The sequence below is a fragment of the Rissa tridactyla genome, chromosome 3 (genome assembly GCF_028500815.1).
Source record: "Rissa tridactyla isolate bRisTri1 chromosome 3, bRisTri1.patW.cur.20221130, whole genome shotgun sequence".
Classification (NCBI taxonomy): domain Eukaryota; kingdom Metazoa; phylum Chordata; class Aves; order Charadriiformes; family Laridae; genus Rissa; species Rissa tridactyla.
Window position 1 is genome coordinate 53,617,415 of NC_071468.1, and position 19,791 is coordinate 53,637,205.

General features: G+C 41.6%; 1 protein-coding gene across 6 annotated transcripts in view; it reads left to right on the plus strand.

Annotated features, from left to right (window-relative positions):
- The window catches only part of UTRN (utrophin), a 416,848-nt gene that overhangs the window by 91,770 nt on the left and 305,287 nt on the right, over positions 1-19,791 (plus strand). For all 6 annotated transcript variants that reach the window (XM_054195259.1, XM_054195260.1, XM_054195261.1 and 3 more), the window contains 4 exons: positions 10,545-10,637; positions 12,095-12,172; positions 15,640-15,732; positions 16,612-16,784. In XM_054195259.1, coding sequence (XP_054051234.1) covers positions 10,545-10,637; positions 12,095-12,172; positions 15,640-15,732; positions 16,612-16,784 — 437 coding nt within the window. The remainder of the gene's footprint in view (positions 1-10,544; positions 10,638-12,094; positions 12,173-15,639; positions 15,733-16,611; positions 16,785-19,791) is intronic.

Genomic DNA, 19,791 nt, shown 5'->3' on the forward strand with positions numbered 1-19,791 from the left:
TTCTTTATTTTCTTTACTCCTACTTTCTGACCCTGTTTTTATTTCCCCCTCACTTACTATTACACCCTCTCATGTCAGAAAGCTTGCCTGCCCAGCAGATCCCGGCAAATCTGGAGTTTTGATCACCCTGCCTATTTCATTCCCACTTCTGTCTCTCACTCAGTTGCTTACCCAGCAAGACCCAGTTTTTCTTGTTAAAGCTCCAGACCTGGTCTGTCTGTCCTTCCCCTTCTCCCACTCTACATCTCCTCACCTTCCCAGACTTTAGATGATTCGATGCTTGTGTGGTTGGTCCCATTTTTGCATCTATCTTTGTCTAAGCAGTCCTTTCCTTGCCCTCTCTTTATCTCCTTGCAGGACTCAGTCTTTGCTGACTCTCTTGTTCCCATTTTCTAGAGTTTGCTTTTACACAGGGTAAAAGCAAACAGTCTCCTCTTCTGCTGTTCCTGAACTTGGCAGGTAGGGCCCAGGGTCAGAGCAAGAAACATGATGCCCTAACTCTTAATTTAGACCCGTGGAGTCAGATCTGTCACAGCTTTTCGGAGCTTAGTGCTGTCACTCTAGAGGAAGTTCACAGATCCAGCATGGGCAAACTGAGACTCTTCCTTTCCCCCAAAGAATCATGTCTTCATTACATTTGGGAAGTTTTCCCACAGGGATGGCAGAAACACTTTATTTCTAGGAAGGTTGTGCTCTGCAAAATGAGCATAAAACCCTGGAGATGCTTGTGCTATTCACTGAAAAGGCTACTGGATTTCCCTTCCAGCTCCCCCGGGTTGAACAGGAGCCAGCTGGGGGCATTGTTCCAAGATGTCAGGAACTGCATTCAAAGCCTTGCGTGACTGGGAGCTGTGCCTCCCTTCCCTTTCTGTCATGTACTCCCATCTCTTTCCAATTCAAGCTCTCAATTTCATTCTTCTTACATACAGAAGCCTTATACAGTCTTACTTCTGCATTTGCGACATTCTTGTTGCATCTGTGATCCTGGTCCTCCAGGTCCTGTACTGGGGCCCTGATGTCTGCATTGGCCAGCAGCTGCAGCACTGGCAGGGCTTGGAGCTAGGACCTGTCAGTGTGGCTAAAGCCAGACCTCCCATACTTTTACAGCGTCTTAAGCTCTCTCTTGCTCTGCGGTCTTTCAAATGGCATTTCATTTTTAGGGTTAAAGAGCAAAGAAGAGGCTGAAGCGCAGCTTGGGAGCTCCAAGTTAGCTTGCAGGAAAGCAAATGCTTGCTGCTGGGGCTCCTGTGCTTTTCCTCTCCTGGGCTCTGACGGGTCCCCTGCCCTGGAAGGACACCAAATAAAGTAAAGATGAGAGAAGACAGTGCAGTAGGCAAAACTGGTGAGCTGTACTTGGAGTGCTTTGCGATGTGATGACTTTACATGCATTTTAAGATTTAAAACAGTCCCTCCCTCATTATACCATGTATTAATTAATTTGTTAACTGCAAAGTCTTGTCTAACCTTCTGGATGGTGTGCTGTATACATCTTTTCCACCATTTTTGCTCCTTAATTTTCTTCTTTCCTCTAAGGGATACTTTACTGTAAGAGTAAATGTCAGACCCCGTACTTCTGAAGACATTTTGCTGCTCCACTGCTGACACTTAGCAAATGTGATAAATCTTTTTAAAGACAAAAGCATACCTATTCAAGATAATTAATTTCACATGACCTGAGATACCTGAGGCCAAAGACATTTCAGAAGAGAATTTTTTTGGGGAAGGAGAATTATGGATTTTAATATATTAGTCATACAAGAAGAGAGATCAGAAAGACTGATTAGGCCATTTTATCTGTCCAAGGAGACATCACCTAGGATGGTCTGTAGTCCTTTTTGCAGTTCAGTTTTTGTGGCACAAGCAAGGAAATACTTGACTGCTGGTAAAATATTCTCCAGTGTAACTGCTTCTGCTGTATTCCTGCTGAATTAAACTGTAAAGCATATCTTCACTCAAAGATAGCCAAAGCTTATAAAAAAATTGGCCTTAACCTGAGGAACAACTTGGGTGGAAAAGAATTAGTGTTTGTATGAGCTGACCTTGAAAAATTAAATTTTCAGTCTAATTTTTTCTTAAATGGATTACTTAGTTTCTCCTTTTGAGAAGAGGTGAAATAGGATGTGAGTTAACCAAGGCGCAGGAAAATAAATCTTTTTTTCTCTAATAGGTTATGAGATATGGTAAGGATTTTTATGGTAAGGATTTATAGCGTAAAAGCAATAATACGCAGCAGTTTTATCTCTCCCAGATTTAGCTACACTATGAGAATTGCAGTTTTCTGCTTTCCTCTCAGCTGCTGCTGTTTTCTGCTCTAAGAACAGGGTGCGGGCAGCATCTCCCTTGCTTCAAAGTTTGGTATACTCATATGGACTGTAATTGCTGATGGGTTTGGTTAATGCTCTGGGCTTTGGGATAGAGTTTGACTCTGCTTCATGGTCTTAGTTATCATCCCAGCTGTTAGAGTGTTTGTATAATAGTGTTTGTGTGACCTTCTCAGGCACTATAGCTGAACCCGGTCGGGCCACTGAAACAAACCCGTCCCTTTCCCTGTTAATAGCTCATGAGAACAATAGTCTACCTGGTCAGCAGGAATATTTTTTTTAAGGAACCAAGTTACAATCTGAAGTTAGCTGGCTTAAAAAAAGAAAGAAAAAAGAAAAAAAAAAAGAGGGAGAGAAGGGAAAAAAATAAAAAGACTTTTCTCCTTATAGGAGAAATAACTGACAGTGATAAGAAGTATGGTCCTACCTGCTCCTGCTGATAATGATACATAATGAGGCTTAATTGCAAGCTGAGGTTAGTACTGTTACATTAAACATATTATAATAGCGTAAGCATATGTAAATGCATTAATAGATACACTGGGGAGAAAAAAAGACCCACAGAGAGTTGCTGATGCCTTGTGTTTGTTTTGCTGCCTTGCTACGTCTAATATTTGCTTTTATGTTTTCCCTCCTTCTATCATGTTGTCAGTCAAGTATTTCAGGTGTTCTGTGGATTGAGCTATCTTTAGCTTTTCACCTTTGCTGCTCCTTAAACTTGTGTCTCTCATCTAGTAGAATCAAACTTTTCAGCATATCTCAGTGATGAGTCTTACTTTTGTTTTTTCCTCTGTTAATCTGGAGTTTTAAATAGCTATTTTGTTGCTTGTAGTTACTTTATTTTTAAGGACCAGTAGTGATATTTAAGTTGGTCTATAAGGTGTTTTTATCCTGTGATTGTATTTATTTATTTATTTATTACTTGGTACTTGAATTCATAATTTTGGTACTAGGGTTGTGTAGAGATGCTACAATGACTCGGGCATATTCGTCACGGAGTAGAGCATGCTCAACTATAATAAATACAACTGTCACAGTATAGCTAGTATTTGTGTACGCTGTCCTATAACTGCTACATGTCAGCAGAAGGAGGATGGAAAAAAAGTATCACGTTTTAATAAAAATACTTCTGTAAACAATGAATATAGTCTTAAATTAGAAATTGGCAAGATTATTTGTTGACATAGTTGTTTACTTTTTGCAATGACCTTTTTGCTTTCTGAATTTTTTCCCACATTGAGTTCCCATGTACTGGCCTCGTGATGCAGCGCACTTGACGTCTCTTACTTTATCGTGACTAGTGTAGTTCTTACTCCTTGTGTTGTTTGTAATGGAGTTTAAACTAAGTAGGTGGTTACCATGAGTTCCCTAGGAATTCACTTGAATGTTATGAATGGGCTCATGTTGTAGTTTAAGTGCCCAACCTCTTCAATATTTCCCCCTTCTCAAGAAAAAGGGGAAAGGAGACTTTGCAGCTCTACTGTTTTGACCTATTTACTGAGCATCTCACTAGATGTTAAAAATTGTAATCTGTGGTTAAAAATGATTAACAAAAGACAACTCTGACCTTCGTATAAGTGACATTGGAAGATCAGAAGAATTTGTCGGAAAATCAAGACGTACTGCTTCCTATATCTTTTCAGGGTGTTTTGGTGTTTCTGAGGTGGCAGATGATCTAAATGACAACTAGGTCTTTTCCCAGCACTCCTCTGAGCAGCCAGAACTTGTCTGCTGCATTCCCTTGGTGGCTGGTAAAGGTCATACGTATGCTTTTACAATACGCGTTACTTCCCTGGTGACAGCCAGCATGCATTACTGTGAAACTGAGAGGATCTTTCATCCTGGTTTTAATGTCGTCACTAGGAGGTCTGAATCAGTATCACTGAGGAGGATGTGAAATAGAGGTGGCCTATCTCTTACTCTCAAATATCTTTGGCACTCATTTATTGGAAAAGAGTTAGGTCTAATAATGTACCTTCAATAATTATTGATTTAAAGAACATGTAAAGTCTCTGCTGCAGGGAACTATGATGACATAAGAGAAAACCACATGTTTCTAGTTAAACTGGAGAACCATTAAAGGAGTTTTAATGTCTAACTTTGCATATAATTTCATGTTCAAGAACAATATACAAAGAACATAAATAGCTGTGATAAAATTGTAAATAATAGCTGTGTTTAAAAAAAAAAAAAAAGATGAGGCTTTGTCTTCCTGAAAATTTGTGACTGCCTTTAATTCTCTATAACTTGGCTCAATTTGATACAGTTCCCCATAGTAATAAAAGGACAGTTAAGAATGTTCTACTGTAAAATATATTGGAGGAAGATTGCTGCCTTGCAGCTGTGTGTGGCTTCAGTAGAATAAACTGTAAATGTTGATGACTGGTCTTTCTACTGTTGGTAGCATTGGATGACTCTTAAAAAATCTGGTCCGGATTTTGTTTATATCTTCTTCAGTTTCCTGGGAACACTTTCTGGCAAAGAGCAGGAATGACTTCTGCACAGTCATATTGGCTGGCCTGGATGACCCTTCTTTACAAGTAATCCTAGATGCACACAAGGAAGTGTGAGTCATCCTCTTAAACCTGATCCAGGTAGAGGGGCTGAAAGTCAGCCAAGGGGCGTGTGAAGGCTGCTGCTGTGAGGAGGAGGAGGAGGTCACTGCGTGTGGGCTTCTTCCCAAGTGATGCCGATGTCAAGTGGAACATGCAAAGCCGGTGCCCATGGTGACTGGTCTTGGCACCTATGGCTAGCATCTGGTCTCCAGCTCAGAGATCATTCAGAAGCTGCTGCTGCCCCATGAGAGAGATGAATCAACAGAAAAAGTGTTTTCTGCTGTGAATAACCAGTGAAAGTTGTTCTTTGTCCCTTCCCTCTCCTACTCACATTAGCACAAAGGCTGGTACCAAAATATTTGTTGGAGTAAATGTAACGTGGTGGATTGGATCTGACCCTTGTGCATGAGCCCTGTGGTGGATAACAAATGTGTCACCACGCAAAGTTTATAGGATCACAAGCAGGCCTAGACACAGCTGTCACTAGCTTTTATTTCTCTCCTTTCTGTTGCTCTCCCTTCCTTTCCTCTTTCCTTTATGCTAGCTCCTATTGAAGTGAATCATCTCCTTCCCTGCTGTCAGTGCCAGTTTAAAGCATTGGGGAACCAACGCGGCCTCTTTCTAAGTTAAGTCTGTTAATTATGGTCTTTTGTCTGTCTTATCAAGCCCTTGTCTCTACTACAGCAACTCTGTGTGCAACTCTGCTGGCAAAGCCCTCTCGGGCAGGCTGAGGGAAAGAGGTTTCTGCCAGTGTTTTTTTTGCTGTCACAGCAAACATAAGCAAAGCTGAGAAAAACTACCTTCTGTTAACTGATAAAAGTATTTAGCAAGGGGGATGCGAATGCTTTACACCCTGAACTAGCACAGTTCTCCTGGTAGGTGGGGCGTTCCTGCCTGTCCTTTATACTATCTTTGTGGTAAAAACTGGACCCTATTTTGTCTTTGAGAAAGGACCCATTATCTGCCTTGTATTTGTACCGTGCTTAGCACAATGTAGGCTGCCCCTTAAGTACTTACCAACGCAAGCGTGACTAGCCATTTGCCCTTGCTTAAATGGCTCGCTATGGTTTGTCACTGTCACCCTTTCATAAGGCAAATACTTAGATTTCTTGATCCATTATGCCCACTGATGGACTGCTTATCCCTTATGGAATGCTGGTGGAGGATGAACTGCTTTGTACTTGTGTAGTCTTTCAGTATGTAGAAAGCGAGTAAAACATTGTCAGTTCTGAAAAGGAGAAATTTAGATCAGTTTAGCAGGACTCTACAGAGTCCGTGTCTGCAATATATCTGTGGGTACAGATTTTCTTTTTTTTCAGAAGGCCAGATTGCTTTCTGGAGGTTAGGAGAGAGCAGTATGGGTGTGGGCAGGGATGGTGGAGGAAGCAATCTGCAGAGCCCCATGCCTTACCCTGTAAGGGGGGAGAGGACTGCTGCCCTCTCCACAAGCAGCAAACTCTCACTGCAGCACACCAGTCTGCCCGAGCGCAGAGCTGGTCCCAGGGCTGCTTGCTTCACCCTAGTGTGGCTTGGGGCAGTGCTGTCTCCATGGGCCCGTCAGGTGCCCTGTGGTGGGAGCTGAGGTGCTGGGTCAGAGCCAGGGCTCGGAGTGCTCCTGGCCCTGATGGAACTTGGTTTGGATTAGGCTCCCTGACTAGAAGCACAGGTCCAGCCCCAGTGGTCATGCATCGCGGTTCCCAGGTTGCCACTACACTGCCACAGCAGCCTCCCCTAGTAGGTTCAGTGGTGGGTTCTACCTGCGAAGAGATGGTGCTCTACATCTGTTTTCTCACAAGGAGAAGGTGGTGACGGCAGCAGCCTGATCTGGCTCTGGGCTGGCCCGTGCCTGGCACAGGAGGGCATGCATAGCTGTTCTGCCAGCATTGCCCCAGAGCTTATCCTTGTCTTTTCTTGGGAAATGGATGTATGGGACCTTCCCTTGGGCTGCCATTTTATAAAATTATTTTCCAGCTCCTTTCTAAGCTTAATAAACTTTGAGTCAGACACCAGTCAGAAGCTGGGATACGTAGCTGTTCTGTCTGGAAAAGGAAAATAAAAGACTTCCTGAAGCCCAGCAGGTCGCTGTCTAACTGCACCCCAGGAAAGCCAGGCAGCATCCAGCTGCACTGTGCACTGGAGGACAGAGCAGTGATGCTCCTGATTGCAGACCATGTGGCTCAGATAGCAGATCCTGTGTGGAAATGTGTCTCCAGGTGTAAGGAAGACGCATGGGTGGGAGGAGGCGGTGTGAGCAGAGGAGGGAGTGGTGCATTGCACAGTCTCCACTGCCATTGCGACAGCAGCGCTGTGGACTGGCTCTGTGCCCTGATGGGACAGCTGGGGCTGCCTGGGTGGCCGATGCCACCGGGTGCCTGCATGTCCCTCCTGTGGGTGTGGGAAGCTGGAGGAGCAGGTTTCCAGCCTTCCTGACAGGTGTGCTGCAGTGGAGGTGGTGATGGGCTTGGCAGCAGACTGGATGCTGCAGCCCTCTCTTGGCCAACTTCAGTCACCCTGCACTTGTAGAAGAGCTTCCTGTGGGCTGACTTCCTTCCTATAGAGTGTTTTGCTAGACTTCATTAAACACACATGCTTTGCATCTTGCTGGGCCTCTGTTTTGAGGACAGTGGATACTTTAATAAACCAGCAAGGAGTAGCTTAGACTGCAGAAATAATTTAATACTCTTCTGCTGACTCTTTAAACTGACAGCAAGACGTGGTGCTCCGATGGCCAGTTAAATGGAAAAACCATTCTCCTGAGAAAGCAAATCTGAATTATATCCACCATCACAGCAGGGTGCTTCGCATAGGGCTGGAATGTACCATGACCTGTTGAAATGAATGACTGAAAGCAGGAAGGAAGTTATTCAGCTTGTTTTCATGTATATGAAATAAGGGCATGGGAAACAAAGAAAGAGGGCTGTATGCTCTCAACACTTTGTTGCACTGTATTAAATGAGGCATTTTTCTGCTTGCTCAGCAGATCCAAATGCTTTTTTTTTTTTTTTTACTTCTGTACCTAAGGCAACAAATTTATTGAGGGTATATAGCTATAGCATTCTCAGTTTTGGTGTTATCAGTCTGTTATACATGTGTGCATTGTTTTAATTATATAATTATAAAGGCCTTACTTGTGTAAGGTCTTTGAGACTGTCTCCCACAATGTCCTTGTCACTAAATTGTAGAGATACAGGTTTGATGGATGTCCGCATCCAAAGAGTTGCAGTCAGCTGCTAAATGTCCAAATGGAGATCAGTAACAAGTGGTGTCCCTCAGGGGTCCATATTGCAAACCCATAGAGGTCAGTATCTTCATCAGTGACGTGTGTCAGGTTTGAGTGCACCCTCAGCAAGACTGCAGATGACACCACTCTGAGCAGTGCAGTTGATTCGCAAGAGGGAAGGGATACCATCCAGAAGTACCTTGACAGGCTTGAGGAGTGAGCTCATGTGAACTGCACAAAGTTCAGCAAGGCCAAGTACAAGGTCCTGCACTTGCATCAGGGCAATTATCAATATCAGTACAGGCTGGGGGATGAATGGATTGAGAGCAGCCCTGTGGAGATGGACTTGGGGATACTGGTGGATTAAAAATCAGACGTGAGATGGCAATGTGCGCTTGTAGCTCAGAAAGCCACCCATATCCTGGGCCACATCAAAAGAAGCGTGGCCAGCAGGTTGAGGCAGGTGATTCTCCCCCTCTACTCCACTCTGGTGAGACCCCACACTTCAATGGCTAACACGTATTTGCTTTCACAGTCAGTGTTTGAGTTGTACTGCATTCAGTGAGACCTCAGTTAGCTCGTTCTGTCTGCACGTCTGGATAGATGAACAATTTCTCCATGCCCTTACCAACCTACTTTTAGTATCTTCCACGTGGTGATGCAACTTAAACCAAATTTTGTTGGCATCTGTGGTAATTGCACTATGGATAATCTCCTCCCGTTATACACCATAAACTGTACCAAGGGCTTCCCTAAATCTGGTCCTAGGTATTCCATGCTTGAAAGGTTTGGTTAAGTTGCTATGCAGCAGGGAAGCATCTGAATCATCTGTGAAAAGTGCACGTGTTAGGAGGAAAGCCTCGTCCCTTACTGTACTGGGAAGGGATTCAAATTCAAAACAATTCCCTAGTTGAGCTCAGGAAGCGGCAATACATAATGGTAGGATGTTATCAAACTCTGATATTTAATGAATACTCCTGTTTGGTATTGGTCTGACAGCTACGTAGCTTTCTACACCCTTTACCTAAGGATGTGTCAACATGTGTATATATGCATTTTTAAGTATGACTTGTAAAAGTAATTGGAGAATAAATTTGTCAGAAAAATTCATTGCAAAATTGGTTTAATATCAGACACTGGGGCTAGTATCTGTGTGTTTTAAAGTGACCTTAGTTATACAGTCATTCTCACCACTGTTTGGCTGGTCGATACTATGAGTTAGGTATGTTTCTGTACTGGAGATTAAAATATGGCTCTGCAGCTATGCAACTCTGATTTCTTGTCAATAGTTTTAGTAGTATCAAATCTAATTACAGTGGACTTTTAAGACAAAAAAACAGGAAACCCAGGTATTTGCCAGAAAATGGGGTTCAGCGGCCAGTTCAGCGTGCTCTTTCTGATTTGTTAGCCAGTATTTGCTGTCAGGGCAGGTGGAGGTTAGTGAAGGTAGAGGAGATCTATGTCATGTAAGGTGGGCCTTTGACAGCCTTCTTTCTGAAGAGCAATGTTATAAAGCCAAGGTGATAGAAAAAGGCAGTATTGGAGTTTTAGGTACTTTTTAGAAAACTTTTTTTTTTTTTCCTCAAATTGTCACTTCAAAGGGACACTGAGAGCAGTAGCTTAATTGATCTCGTGGCAGCCAGCAGATGAATATTACAAAGCGAATTCACTTAGTTGCTGGCTGCCTGTGTCTTCTCCCGCTACCCTGTAACACTTTCCTAAGTTAACTTTCTTAACGTGGGAATCTAATAAATAAGATTAAAAGGGAGCATGGAAAAGGTTAACGTGATTCTGCTGTCATCTACCACTATTCTTGTACAGGGTCCTTCCACCCTCAAAGAAAATAAATATTAAAAATGTATGATTTAGAGTAGTTTTGAGTTTCACATTTTGCTGCTTTTCCAAGGTAGAGAAAATAATTAATTCATTTCAATATATATTACACCTTTTGATCTACTAGTCTGTATAGAAGAATGGCAGCCTCCTACACAGGGCTCAGTTCCAGGTCCTTTTCTGTTTTGTCTTTTTTTACATCTGAGAGAATTTGTCCCAATGGCTTCTTTCTGAAAAGCCCCAGTTTCTTCCTCCTTTAGATGCAGCCAGACCAAAGCATTCTTTCTCAAATGACTCCTCAAACTCGCCAAGGTTTTGTATTTTTTTTTTTCTTTTTCACCTTTGAGTGCTAACACATCTACACTAAAGTGAGCCAGGATATGTTGATTTGGTTTCTCAGTACTAGGCTACTGATGGACAGAAACATAGAGATGGGGAGAAAAAAACACACTGAAGAAGGGAAGGGTGCCTTCCTGATCACTGTCACAGGCCCCTAGCTTTTATTTACTGCATTCAGAACCAAATAAGAATGAATTGAAAGATAAAATGGAAAAACTACTTTTTTTCAGAGAGTTTCTGCTTAAACACTGATTACTGCTTTTGTTTCTTCTGCAGAGTGGGAAGCCCCCAGTTAAGGACATGTTCACAGATCTGAAAGACGGAAGGAAGCTTTTGGACCTTTTGGAGGGTCTGACGGGGAAACCTCTGGTAAGAGGAATGTGTATGAGTTGTATTCCCATTTATTAAAAAAAAACCACCAAACCAGCAAATAAGCAAAACACACAAAACCCAAACCGTGGAACGTGATGATTTTTTTTTTCAATTTTAATTTATTTAAAAACTTGTTTTGCTTGTAGTGTGTACTTGCTATCTACAGTTCCAGTGAAATTCCCATGAACACCACTTGTGGGATATAGGGTCAGGCTGAAGTTAGGTATGTAACCCTCTCTTGAGAGTTAACATATTGTTTAGCACGTAAAAGCAGTGGTGTTAATCACACAGTGTATATTTTTAACAAGGATTTTTTTAAAGGTCTGCTTCTGAATGATTTGGAAGAGCGCTTTTAGTTGGATACTGTGGGCTTTTTCTAATAAGCTCATGAAAGATCCTTTAAAGAAAAATGAAAGGAAAAAGACAACAGCTAGTAGGCAATGCAAAAATCTGCATCTCCATTGAAAAATCCTTTGTGATCTACAGATAAGAAAGGGCTGAAAATACTCAAGTCTTGTTTGGGAAAGTGTGTGTGTGATTGAAAACTTTTCCCCTGCTAACACTGATGGCCTCTTCAGAAAGATACATGAGGCATGGAGAAACCTGTGCCATCACTTGGGATTAAATTCTTGTTTTCACTATTCATCTCAAATTTGGGTATTGACCTTATGGGGAACCTTCAGCCATTTAAAATTTCACCTTGCAGGCGCGTGTTTTTAAACATGCATTGCACTAGTACTTCTAATGATTTGTGGTCTGATTTGAAGTATGCTGAAGACAATAGGAGTGTTTTGGTTTCTAATTCTGTGGATTACAGAGTTTGAAGTTCAGCTCCCTGCTCTTGCAGTACGATCACGTTCTGCCTCAGGAGTTAAATTGTAGTGATTAAAAGTAAATGGAGTGGCAGGTATTGTCAAAAGTTGCAGTGGTTTAGTTGTTTTTGTTCTTTGTGCCCCCCCCCCCCCATATTAAAAGGAAGGGAAAGTTAAGAAGTGTAACTTCTTCCCAGTATGCAAAGATTTAGCAGGCTTTTGGTGCCAGAGAAACAAATTGCTGCTTGTTCCCTTTTGGGAGCCAAAAAATTTCAACTAGTCTGGCAAATGTTCGAAACCCTCAGATTTTCCCCAGGAACTCCCACTTTGCTGTTGTATTGCCAGTTTATAATTTTGCAGATGCTGGGAATAAAAATTCTGTATTTACTGAAGATGAACTGAAACACATTTTGAATCCAAGGCTTGTCCTCTGCCTCGAATTGAGGAATAATGTTCTGACCAGTTTTCATTTTGTAATTGTTGTGGATGATCTTGTTTGGCTTTTGTTCCTACATAAAAGTAAAATAAAATTAAAATCTGGAGAAAATTAAGACAAAGTTCCTGTTGTTTGCTCTATCATTTATTTTGTTTGGTCTGTGAAGTTAATTCTGATGTGAACAGATTGTAACTTTTTATTTTCAGCCTAAAGAACGAGGTTCTACACGAGTACATGCCTTAAATAACGTCAACCGAGTACTGCAAGTCTTGCATCAGAACAACGTGAGCATGTTTTTCCACAAATTTTTAATAGACTCTTTAATTTATTCCTGTATGTAAATGAGTTCAAAATGCAGAGAATAAAGATTTTTGGTACCTAAAATGAAAATTCAGCAAGATGGGTAACCTGTTCTCTGTTTTCCTTATCTGATACAGAATTTCAGTGTCTGGCAATTTTGTGAAATCTTAAAATGCTAACTTAATAATGGTATTAACTAAACTGTGTTTTGCTGAGATGTGTTCAGCTCCCATAGTAAAGGTGACTTGAGGCTCAGCTGTGCAGAGCTCATGAACCTGGCAGGACAAGATACTAATTTCCAGTGGTGATGCATAACTTGTAAAAAAATCTGTAAGGGTATGACAGGTTTTGTGTCTGGTTTTTGCGTCCTGCTCTCAAAATCTGTGAGGATCTTTCCATTGACATCTGTCAGTGCTGTGTCAAGTCTGTACTGAGTGTTTCTAATTTGGAGCTTTGGTTACTGATCAGAAAAAACAAACAAACAAACCCCAATCCTTCTTTAAGAAAAATGAGAATAATAATTATATGTTTTATTTGTTTTTATGTTTTTACTGCCTGGAAGCTGGTAGTGCTGTAGTGAAGTGATTTCATTTTTCTCCTGAAGAACAATTCCTGATAAGCATTCTCTCTATAGTTAGAATTTCTATTTGCAAATGTCAGGGCACTAAAATAACTTAATAAGAACAAGGCAATAAAATACATCTAATGCAAAAAGGCATTGACATATTTGTGTAAACTACTGATTGAAGAGTGATATGAACATGCTGTATAATGCTGCAATTTCCTCTCCCTGTTGGTGGACTAGTGTCAAATTTCTAGGAAGCAGCCAAAGTTAGTGGTGGGTTGGTTGTTTGTTTTTTCTTCTTTGAGGTACTGTAAATATTGATTCACTTTTTTCTATGGATAAGTAATGACTCTTTCCAGCTTGAAATTGATTTATTTTATGAAGATAATAAATAAAATAATATTGAATTAGAATAATTAATTAGTTCTTCCTTAAGTCGGCAGGATCTGGGTTTCTAGAAGTAAATGGATGGTGTTAGTTAGCTGAAGGTTGTTAGGGTCACGTACATGATTTATACCTACTGTTTAACTTCATTAGAAAGTGTGTGTTTGTTAAGATGAAGGGAAAAGGCGTCCACCAAGAAGCAGTTGCATTCCGTTGCCTGAGAGTTTGTGGGCTATAGAATATTCATAACTTGTGAAATAATTTATAAAAGTGTTTAAATATATATTGCAAGGATCAGATAAGCCTAGGGTGTAGCTGTTCAAGTGATCCCATGAACCTCATCCATCTGATGAGCAGAATGGTTCTAAGTAATGAATTTCAAGTTTTTAAAAATACTACTACTACTAAAAATCCACTGGAAGTCATTCCCTGTAGCCACTATCAGTCTCCTGTCAGTAGTACTGACTGTCCACTGTCAGCTGTCTTTTATTGGTTATCTTTGCTTAAGTCTGAGTAGTCCACTCACCATCCTAGTGGATTGCTGGCTGCATCCTGCAAAGCGTTGGTTTAGTTCAGAATCATTAAAATACACAAATGGACATGTGGAGTATTTTCTTTTGTGTATGGTGTGGCTAGCAAGAGGAATACATTATTATTATTAACCTGCGATTAAAAAATGTGAAAAGTTTTTGTTACCCATTCTCAGGAGTGTTTTTCTTCTATTAGAGGTGAAAAAAGCTCTTGCAATGTAATTGTTTCATTTTTTGTGTCCTTCACCTTTAGTCTTGCATTCTGCTCCTTGTGTTCTGGCGTGCTTTCCAGTGCATTGTTTAATGATCCACACTGGTGATTCTTTTGGCCTGTTTTTGCCTGTTTAATTTACAGTTACCTTTAAAATACATGCCTGGTATTTGCAAAGAGTATTGCTGTAAGATTGTTTCAGCTGCTCTAAAAATTGGGAGAGGACAATCCACAAGCTTCCTTAGTACTTTGAAGTGTAATTTGTGGTTCTATGTTAATCTTGCAACACAGTTTTAATTTGGTTTTCCTAACCAAGAGACCTATGGGGAACTGAAAATTGTCAAGATGATATCTGAAAGTAGAATTGAAGCCACTTGTGATTGTGTGATAAGAGGAAAAATATTCATGGAATACCATTATATTCTTACATGTCAGCAGTATCATCTAAAAGAAAATGAAACTTTGTTCTTGTCTTTTCTGTCACTGTAGGCTACATCCATGGAGAGCCAGAGTACGGGCTCTGTTACTGTCCTCTGATTGTCCGTATTGTTTAATTGCTAGCCAGCTCCTTGGCGCAGGGTTTTCCTCTATGATCAGCTCTGATCCTAATCAATGCCCAGATGCAGTTCTCAGAGTTAGTATAAGCTGGGAGATGTTTCTGGTAGGCACTGTGGATAACACTGTTTTGGAGCAGGGGCGACAAAGGGAGAAAAAAGGGAAAAAAGAGAGAAAAGGGAAAAAAATTCCTCCCTATAGAGGTGGAATTCACTGTGCTGCTTGCCCCTGGGCTGAAGGATGCTTCTGGCTCAGGTTATTTACAAGAATGAAGCCTCACCATCTGCCCTGCGTGGGAGTGCATTGCAGCATCTGCTATATGTGTACATACACCCAGGGAAGTGTTTGTCTTCTCTGCCATAGGCAGCTGTTCCTAGCCCGATTTCCATAGGCATGGTGGTGACTAATGCAGGGTGCTGCTGTTAGTTCCCTCCAAAAGGAGGTTCAGAGTTAGTGCTGCTTTCTTTGCGTTGACTGAAGGGAGACTTGATGCCCCATTTGAGTTCAGACTCTAAAGTAGCACTGAATGAGTGTCTGGGAGCGTGCTCTAAGCTTTGCTTCTTCTGAGGGCTGAATACTTGATGTAGGAGTGGGTAGCCTCTCCTGCTCTCTTGCTTACTAAAGTAATTTCCTTGTCTCTCTTCTCGTCTTTATCTTTTTAATGATCTCAATTAGACCATCACCAAGTCTATATGGAGTCCTATGCATATGGGAAACTTGAAAATTTTATTTTTCCCTTGAGCTTTTGATCTCCTTGTATAAACTTGTCCCATTTGCATGTTGGTTCATGCAAAGGACAATCCTGTTCTTATTTCAGTTTTCATGGTTCTATCTCTGAGGGTGTCTTGGAGCAGGACTGCTTAACTTCTTTTTTTTTTTTTTTTTTTTTTAATATCAGATTCTTCATGTTTTCATTTCTGTTGGTCAGTGTTGATTGCTGGCATGCATCTGTATATTAGAGGAAAGGATAAAAGTCTTCCAGTGGAGTATCCTCTTTGGTGCCATCTTTTGTCATGTTCCTTAAGCAGTCGTCATGACAAATTCAGATAGAGAGTACTCTGTCATCTCTGCTTCTTTCTTTCTAACAACTTTTTATTTCAGAGCACTTGATAGTATGTGGCTGGACAGCCAGGAATATGGGGTGGGGTTGCGACTTGAAGCTGTGATATAACAGTGTTTAATATAGAGTTGATCCAACCTCTCCAGGTGGAGTTGGTGAATATTGGAGGAACTGACATCGTTGATGGAAATCACAAGCTGACGCTGGGGCTGCTGTGGAGCATTATCTTGCACTGGCAGGTGAGAGGCTGCTGTGAGATCTCTTCCTTTCCAGGAATTGTGTGCATTGATCTGCTGGGATTCTCACAAACCTTCCCGGGGTTTTGGTGGCGGAAAATACTGCTTCTATTTTGGGCTGGTAAATAAAGGCAGGCCAGTGTTTGGTTTCTGATCTCTGTCTATTGGCTGCCTCCTGCGACACGTATTCTCGCATGCGCTCGGTTGTACTCAGTCTCTCGGTTTAGTTCCTGCTGGTGTTAATTGCAGAGAGGCTTTTCAGGCTGAAGCACTGTATGTTCCTTCCTCAAGGCTTTTAGGCACTTGTGTTAGCAGGTGTTTTTTTACTATCTAGGTAGCAGTGTCGGGCTTGCATCTTATATGTTGCTCTGCACGTTTGTTTCTCAGTCTCATAGATTGAATTGCTTCTAGTTTATCCAGTACCTGGGAGGATCACTGAATCCACTTGGAGAGACTTTGATGGGTTCTTATGCAAAGTACCCAAACAGCAGACTACTTATGTGGCTGAGCAGATGTGCTCTTCTTGCAGAAAACCTGCGCAAGCTGTATTTCTGGGGTTTGTTTACTGGTGGAACCACAGCACAAGGCAGTGGGAAATATTATAGCCCATGCTTAGTGTAGGCAGCACGGAGAAGGGGAAGGATCCTAATTTAAGAGTAATGTGTCATTATTACATGAAGCATTACTGGTTGTTGTGATCAGTAGAGTACATAGATGGCCTGAAGACTCCTATTCCCAAATTTCATGTGAGGAGTTAGTTTGATTCATAGCTTTTCATGGGAAAGACCCTTTCACAATTTGTGAAACAGCTTGGTTCAAAGGTTTTGTAAGCAGGAAAAGTAGAGAACATGTCTGTAACATGTAGTTGTTGCTGTCTTGCAGGTGAAGGATGTCATGAAGAACATCATGTCAGATTTGCAGCAGACTAACAGTGAGAAGATCCTGCTGAGCTGGGTTCGGCAATCCACAAGACCTTACAGTCAGGTCAATGTTCTGAACTTCACCACAAGCTGGGCAGATGGACTTGCCTTTAATGCTGTCATCCACAGACACAAGTAAGTGGCAAACAGCTTATCTTAGACCTAGTAAGCACTGAGAGCTTAGAAGTAAGCACCTTTTTTCCCCATGTCTTCTTGCTTGAGCATTTGACAGCTTCTAGTCTTTTTCTGTGATTCATTGTTTGTTTTGTTTTGTTGTGGTAACATTAACAGTGGAGGGATATTGCCAGAGCCTTGCAAAGGGTGGAGCCAAAGCAGCAGTGTAACTCTCTCAGTTCCTGCAATGCATGCACGCTTGCTAATTGAAGTGGGTTTACGTACCGCTTAGTATGCATCGTACAGCAAATATGCTGAACAGGTCTCTGCAGGGGAGGCTGACCACCTCCTTCCCCTGTACTTCCTTCCTCCTGCCCACCCTCCTCTGCAAAGGCAAAAGTTTCTTCAGTCGGAGTTTGCTGTATCATTTTAGTAGAAAGATACAGAAGCTTCAAAACAAAGGAATAAGAAAGACAGACACTGTAGTTTTTCTTAGTTTTTGAATGTATGTTGCTTGAAATACAATGGATGCGGTTCTTTGAGGAGAACTGCTGAGCAGAAGAATCAAAGGGTAATAGAATACTTCAGGTGTCCGTAGCGTATTCATTAGTTTGTTCATTATACTTTATAAGGAATACCGTTAAAGCTTTTTTGCACAAATCTTTTGTATTCTTTCTGATTATTGGAGAACTCTTTGGTAGTCTAAAGAAATCATCATTACAGAGTCCAATGAAAATTACCAGTCCTTTTTTTTTTTTTTTTTAAGTTTCTTTGAGATCTGCTTCTAGGCAATCCATTCTAATCCAATGTACTTTAAATGAAGTCAGTTCATTGCGTTGCAAGGGTTGACTGTTCTTAACCATTAATAACCATTTTAACATTGTAATGGTATGATAATATCTAGAATTTAACCAGACCTCCTGGCCACCAGGTATCTGTCATGGCAAATGCTTTACAGACACCCAGAATATTTATATCCAGCAGATACAAAGTGTTCACAAAAGCATACGTTTGCTTTGACTCTGCTGTTCTCTGCTCTTAAGTGCCCATTTGGCCTCTGCTGACTGAAATGACAGGCTCTGACAGAGGATCGCTGACTTCAGGATGGGCCTGTCCTGACACACCTCTGTGCCTTGTAGACCAGACATGGCTTGTGTTTAGCCTGCACGGGTGCGTGGGGAGCACCTGCACCACATTGAGGGCTCCTGAAGGTTTGGAAGGACTGTTCTGCAAGGCAGAGCAATACTAGCAAAGGTCTCTTTGGAGCTCATCAGAAGTATTACTAAGTCCCTTATCTGGATGGTGTGAGCTGTACTGGTGGTTTTCTTACTGCCATAATTGCCTGTAGTGGCATAGTTCTACTGCTGAGCGTGTGAAGCTTTGTGATGGAGAGACTTGCCAACTTTAGACACAAGTGAGTCCTAGGTGACCTGAGGGGAAGAAGGAGAGAAGCAGCAAAATTGGCTTCAGGCTGTTTGTTGTGTCCTTATGCATTGTGACTATGTACTTGAGCTTTGCGCGATCTGAAGTCTGAGAGCTCTGCCATTTTCAGAGCACTGTTAAGTAGCAAAAACCCCTGCTGAAAACTTTAACTGAGTAACTGCGCTTTCCTCTGGCTTCCTATACTTTCTCACTTACCTGGCTCTGCTGATCTCCGAGTCTTTTATTCTCACTTTCTGGGAGCCTGGCAGCTGCCAGAACGTCAGAATTCAGCTTTGCTGTCCCCAGGCACCAGTCCTTTAGCCAGGGAAGCACCATTTTCCTCACACTTCTGAGAAATCTTGAACTGGGTTTAAATTTAGGTCGGCTTTGAAAGAGAACCTTTAAAAGGCACTTGCAAGGGGATTGGGGCAGGACAACAAAGCTATTTAGCCTACCTAGCCAGTAGTGCTTCCCATCTGTCCTGGTTTCAGCTAAGGCAGAGTTAATTTTCTTTCTAGTGGTTGTTGCGTTTTCAGATATGGTATGAAAGGAATGTCAGTACTGCATATTGGTTTAGTTGTTAAGTGATGTTTATACTAGTCAATGACTTTTTTCAGCTTCCCATAGAATCTGAGAAGGAGCATAGACAGAATAATAGAATGGCCAATGGAATATTCGGTGCCATAGACATCATGCTCTGTATATAAATGGGGGTTGGCTGGGGGTGTGAGGTGCATGTGTAATCTGCGATCTCTACTCGGGTCAGGCTTGGCAACCAATTCACTGGGCAGTGAGAGCGACTTGTGTCTTGTATATTCTTTTACTATTATTAGTGTCATTGTTATTTTCCTTTTCTGTTATTGTTCTATTAAACTGTCTTTATCTCAACTCATGAGTTGTCGTTGTCCTCCCCCTCCCCCACTTCTTTTCTCCCTCTTCTCCCTATCATTCTCAGGGGAAAGGAGGAGTGAGTGAGAGGCTGCGTGGTCCTAGTTCCTGGCTGGGGTTAAACCATGACACCTGCCTAAGGGGCATTTTCAATATTGCTTTTTTAATTTAGCTTAATATGACATTTCATATTGGAGAATTTTTGTGTATCCCATTTAGAGGTTTAGTAGCTTGCTTTTCTCTTTATGTGTCTATCAACGATTGTTAGCAGTGCTACCTCTTGGCTATAATATCTAGTAGCTTTGTAACACTTGCAGTACTTAATAAAATTATATGAAGTAATAGGACATTTAACGTTTTACTGTGCCTGGTCTCTTTCATTTCCTAATATTGGCTTAGTTCCTCTTTGAATTTAATTCTGCTCATTGGTACAATTTTCTTGTTCATAGGTAAATGCCTAGATTACATTCTATTAAAATTTGTGTTATCACAGTGTGCAGGTAGTGCATATACAATACGCTTGTTGCAATGCGTTCTTCAGAGTAAGAGTCTCTGCTAAGGCTTTATGTGAGTCTATGTAGTTATCCTTGTTTCTTCTTGCATGGAGGTACGGTATTCTACTAGTTTCTACCAGGATCTTTGTACATCTCTTTCCCGCTCACCCCACCTTCCCTCTGGTTTTTTGCTTCTCAGACCCAGCTGGCTTATGGCCTTCTTG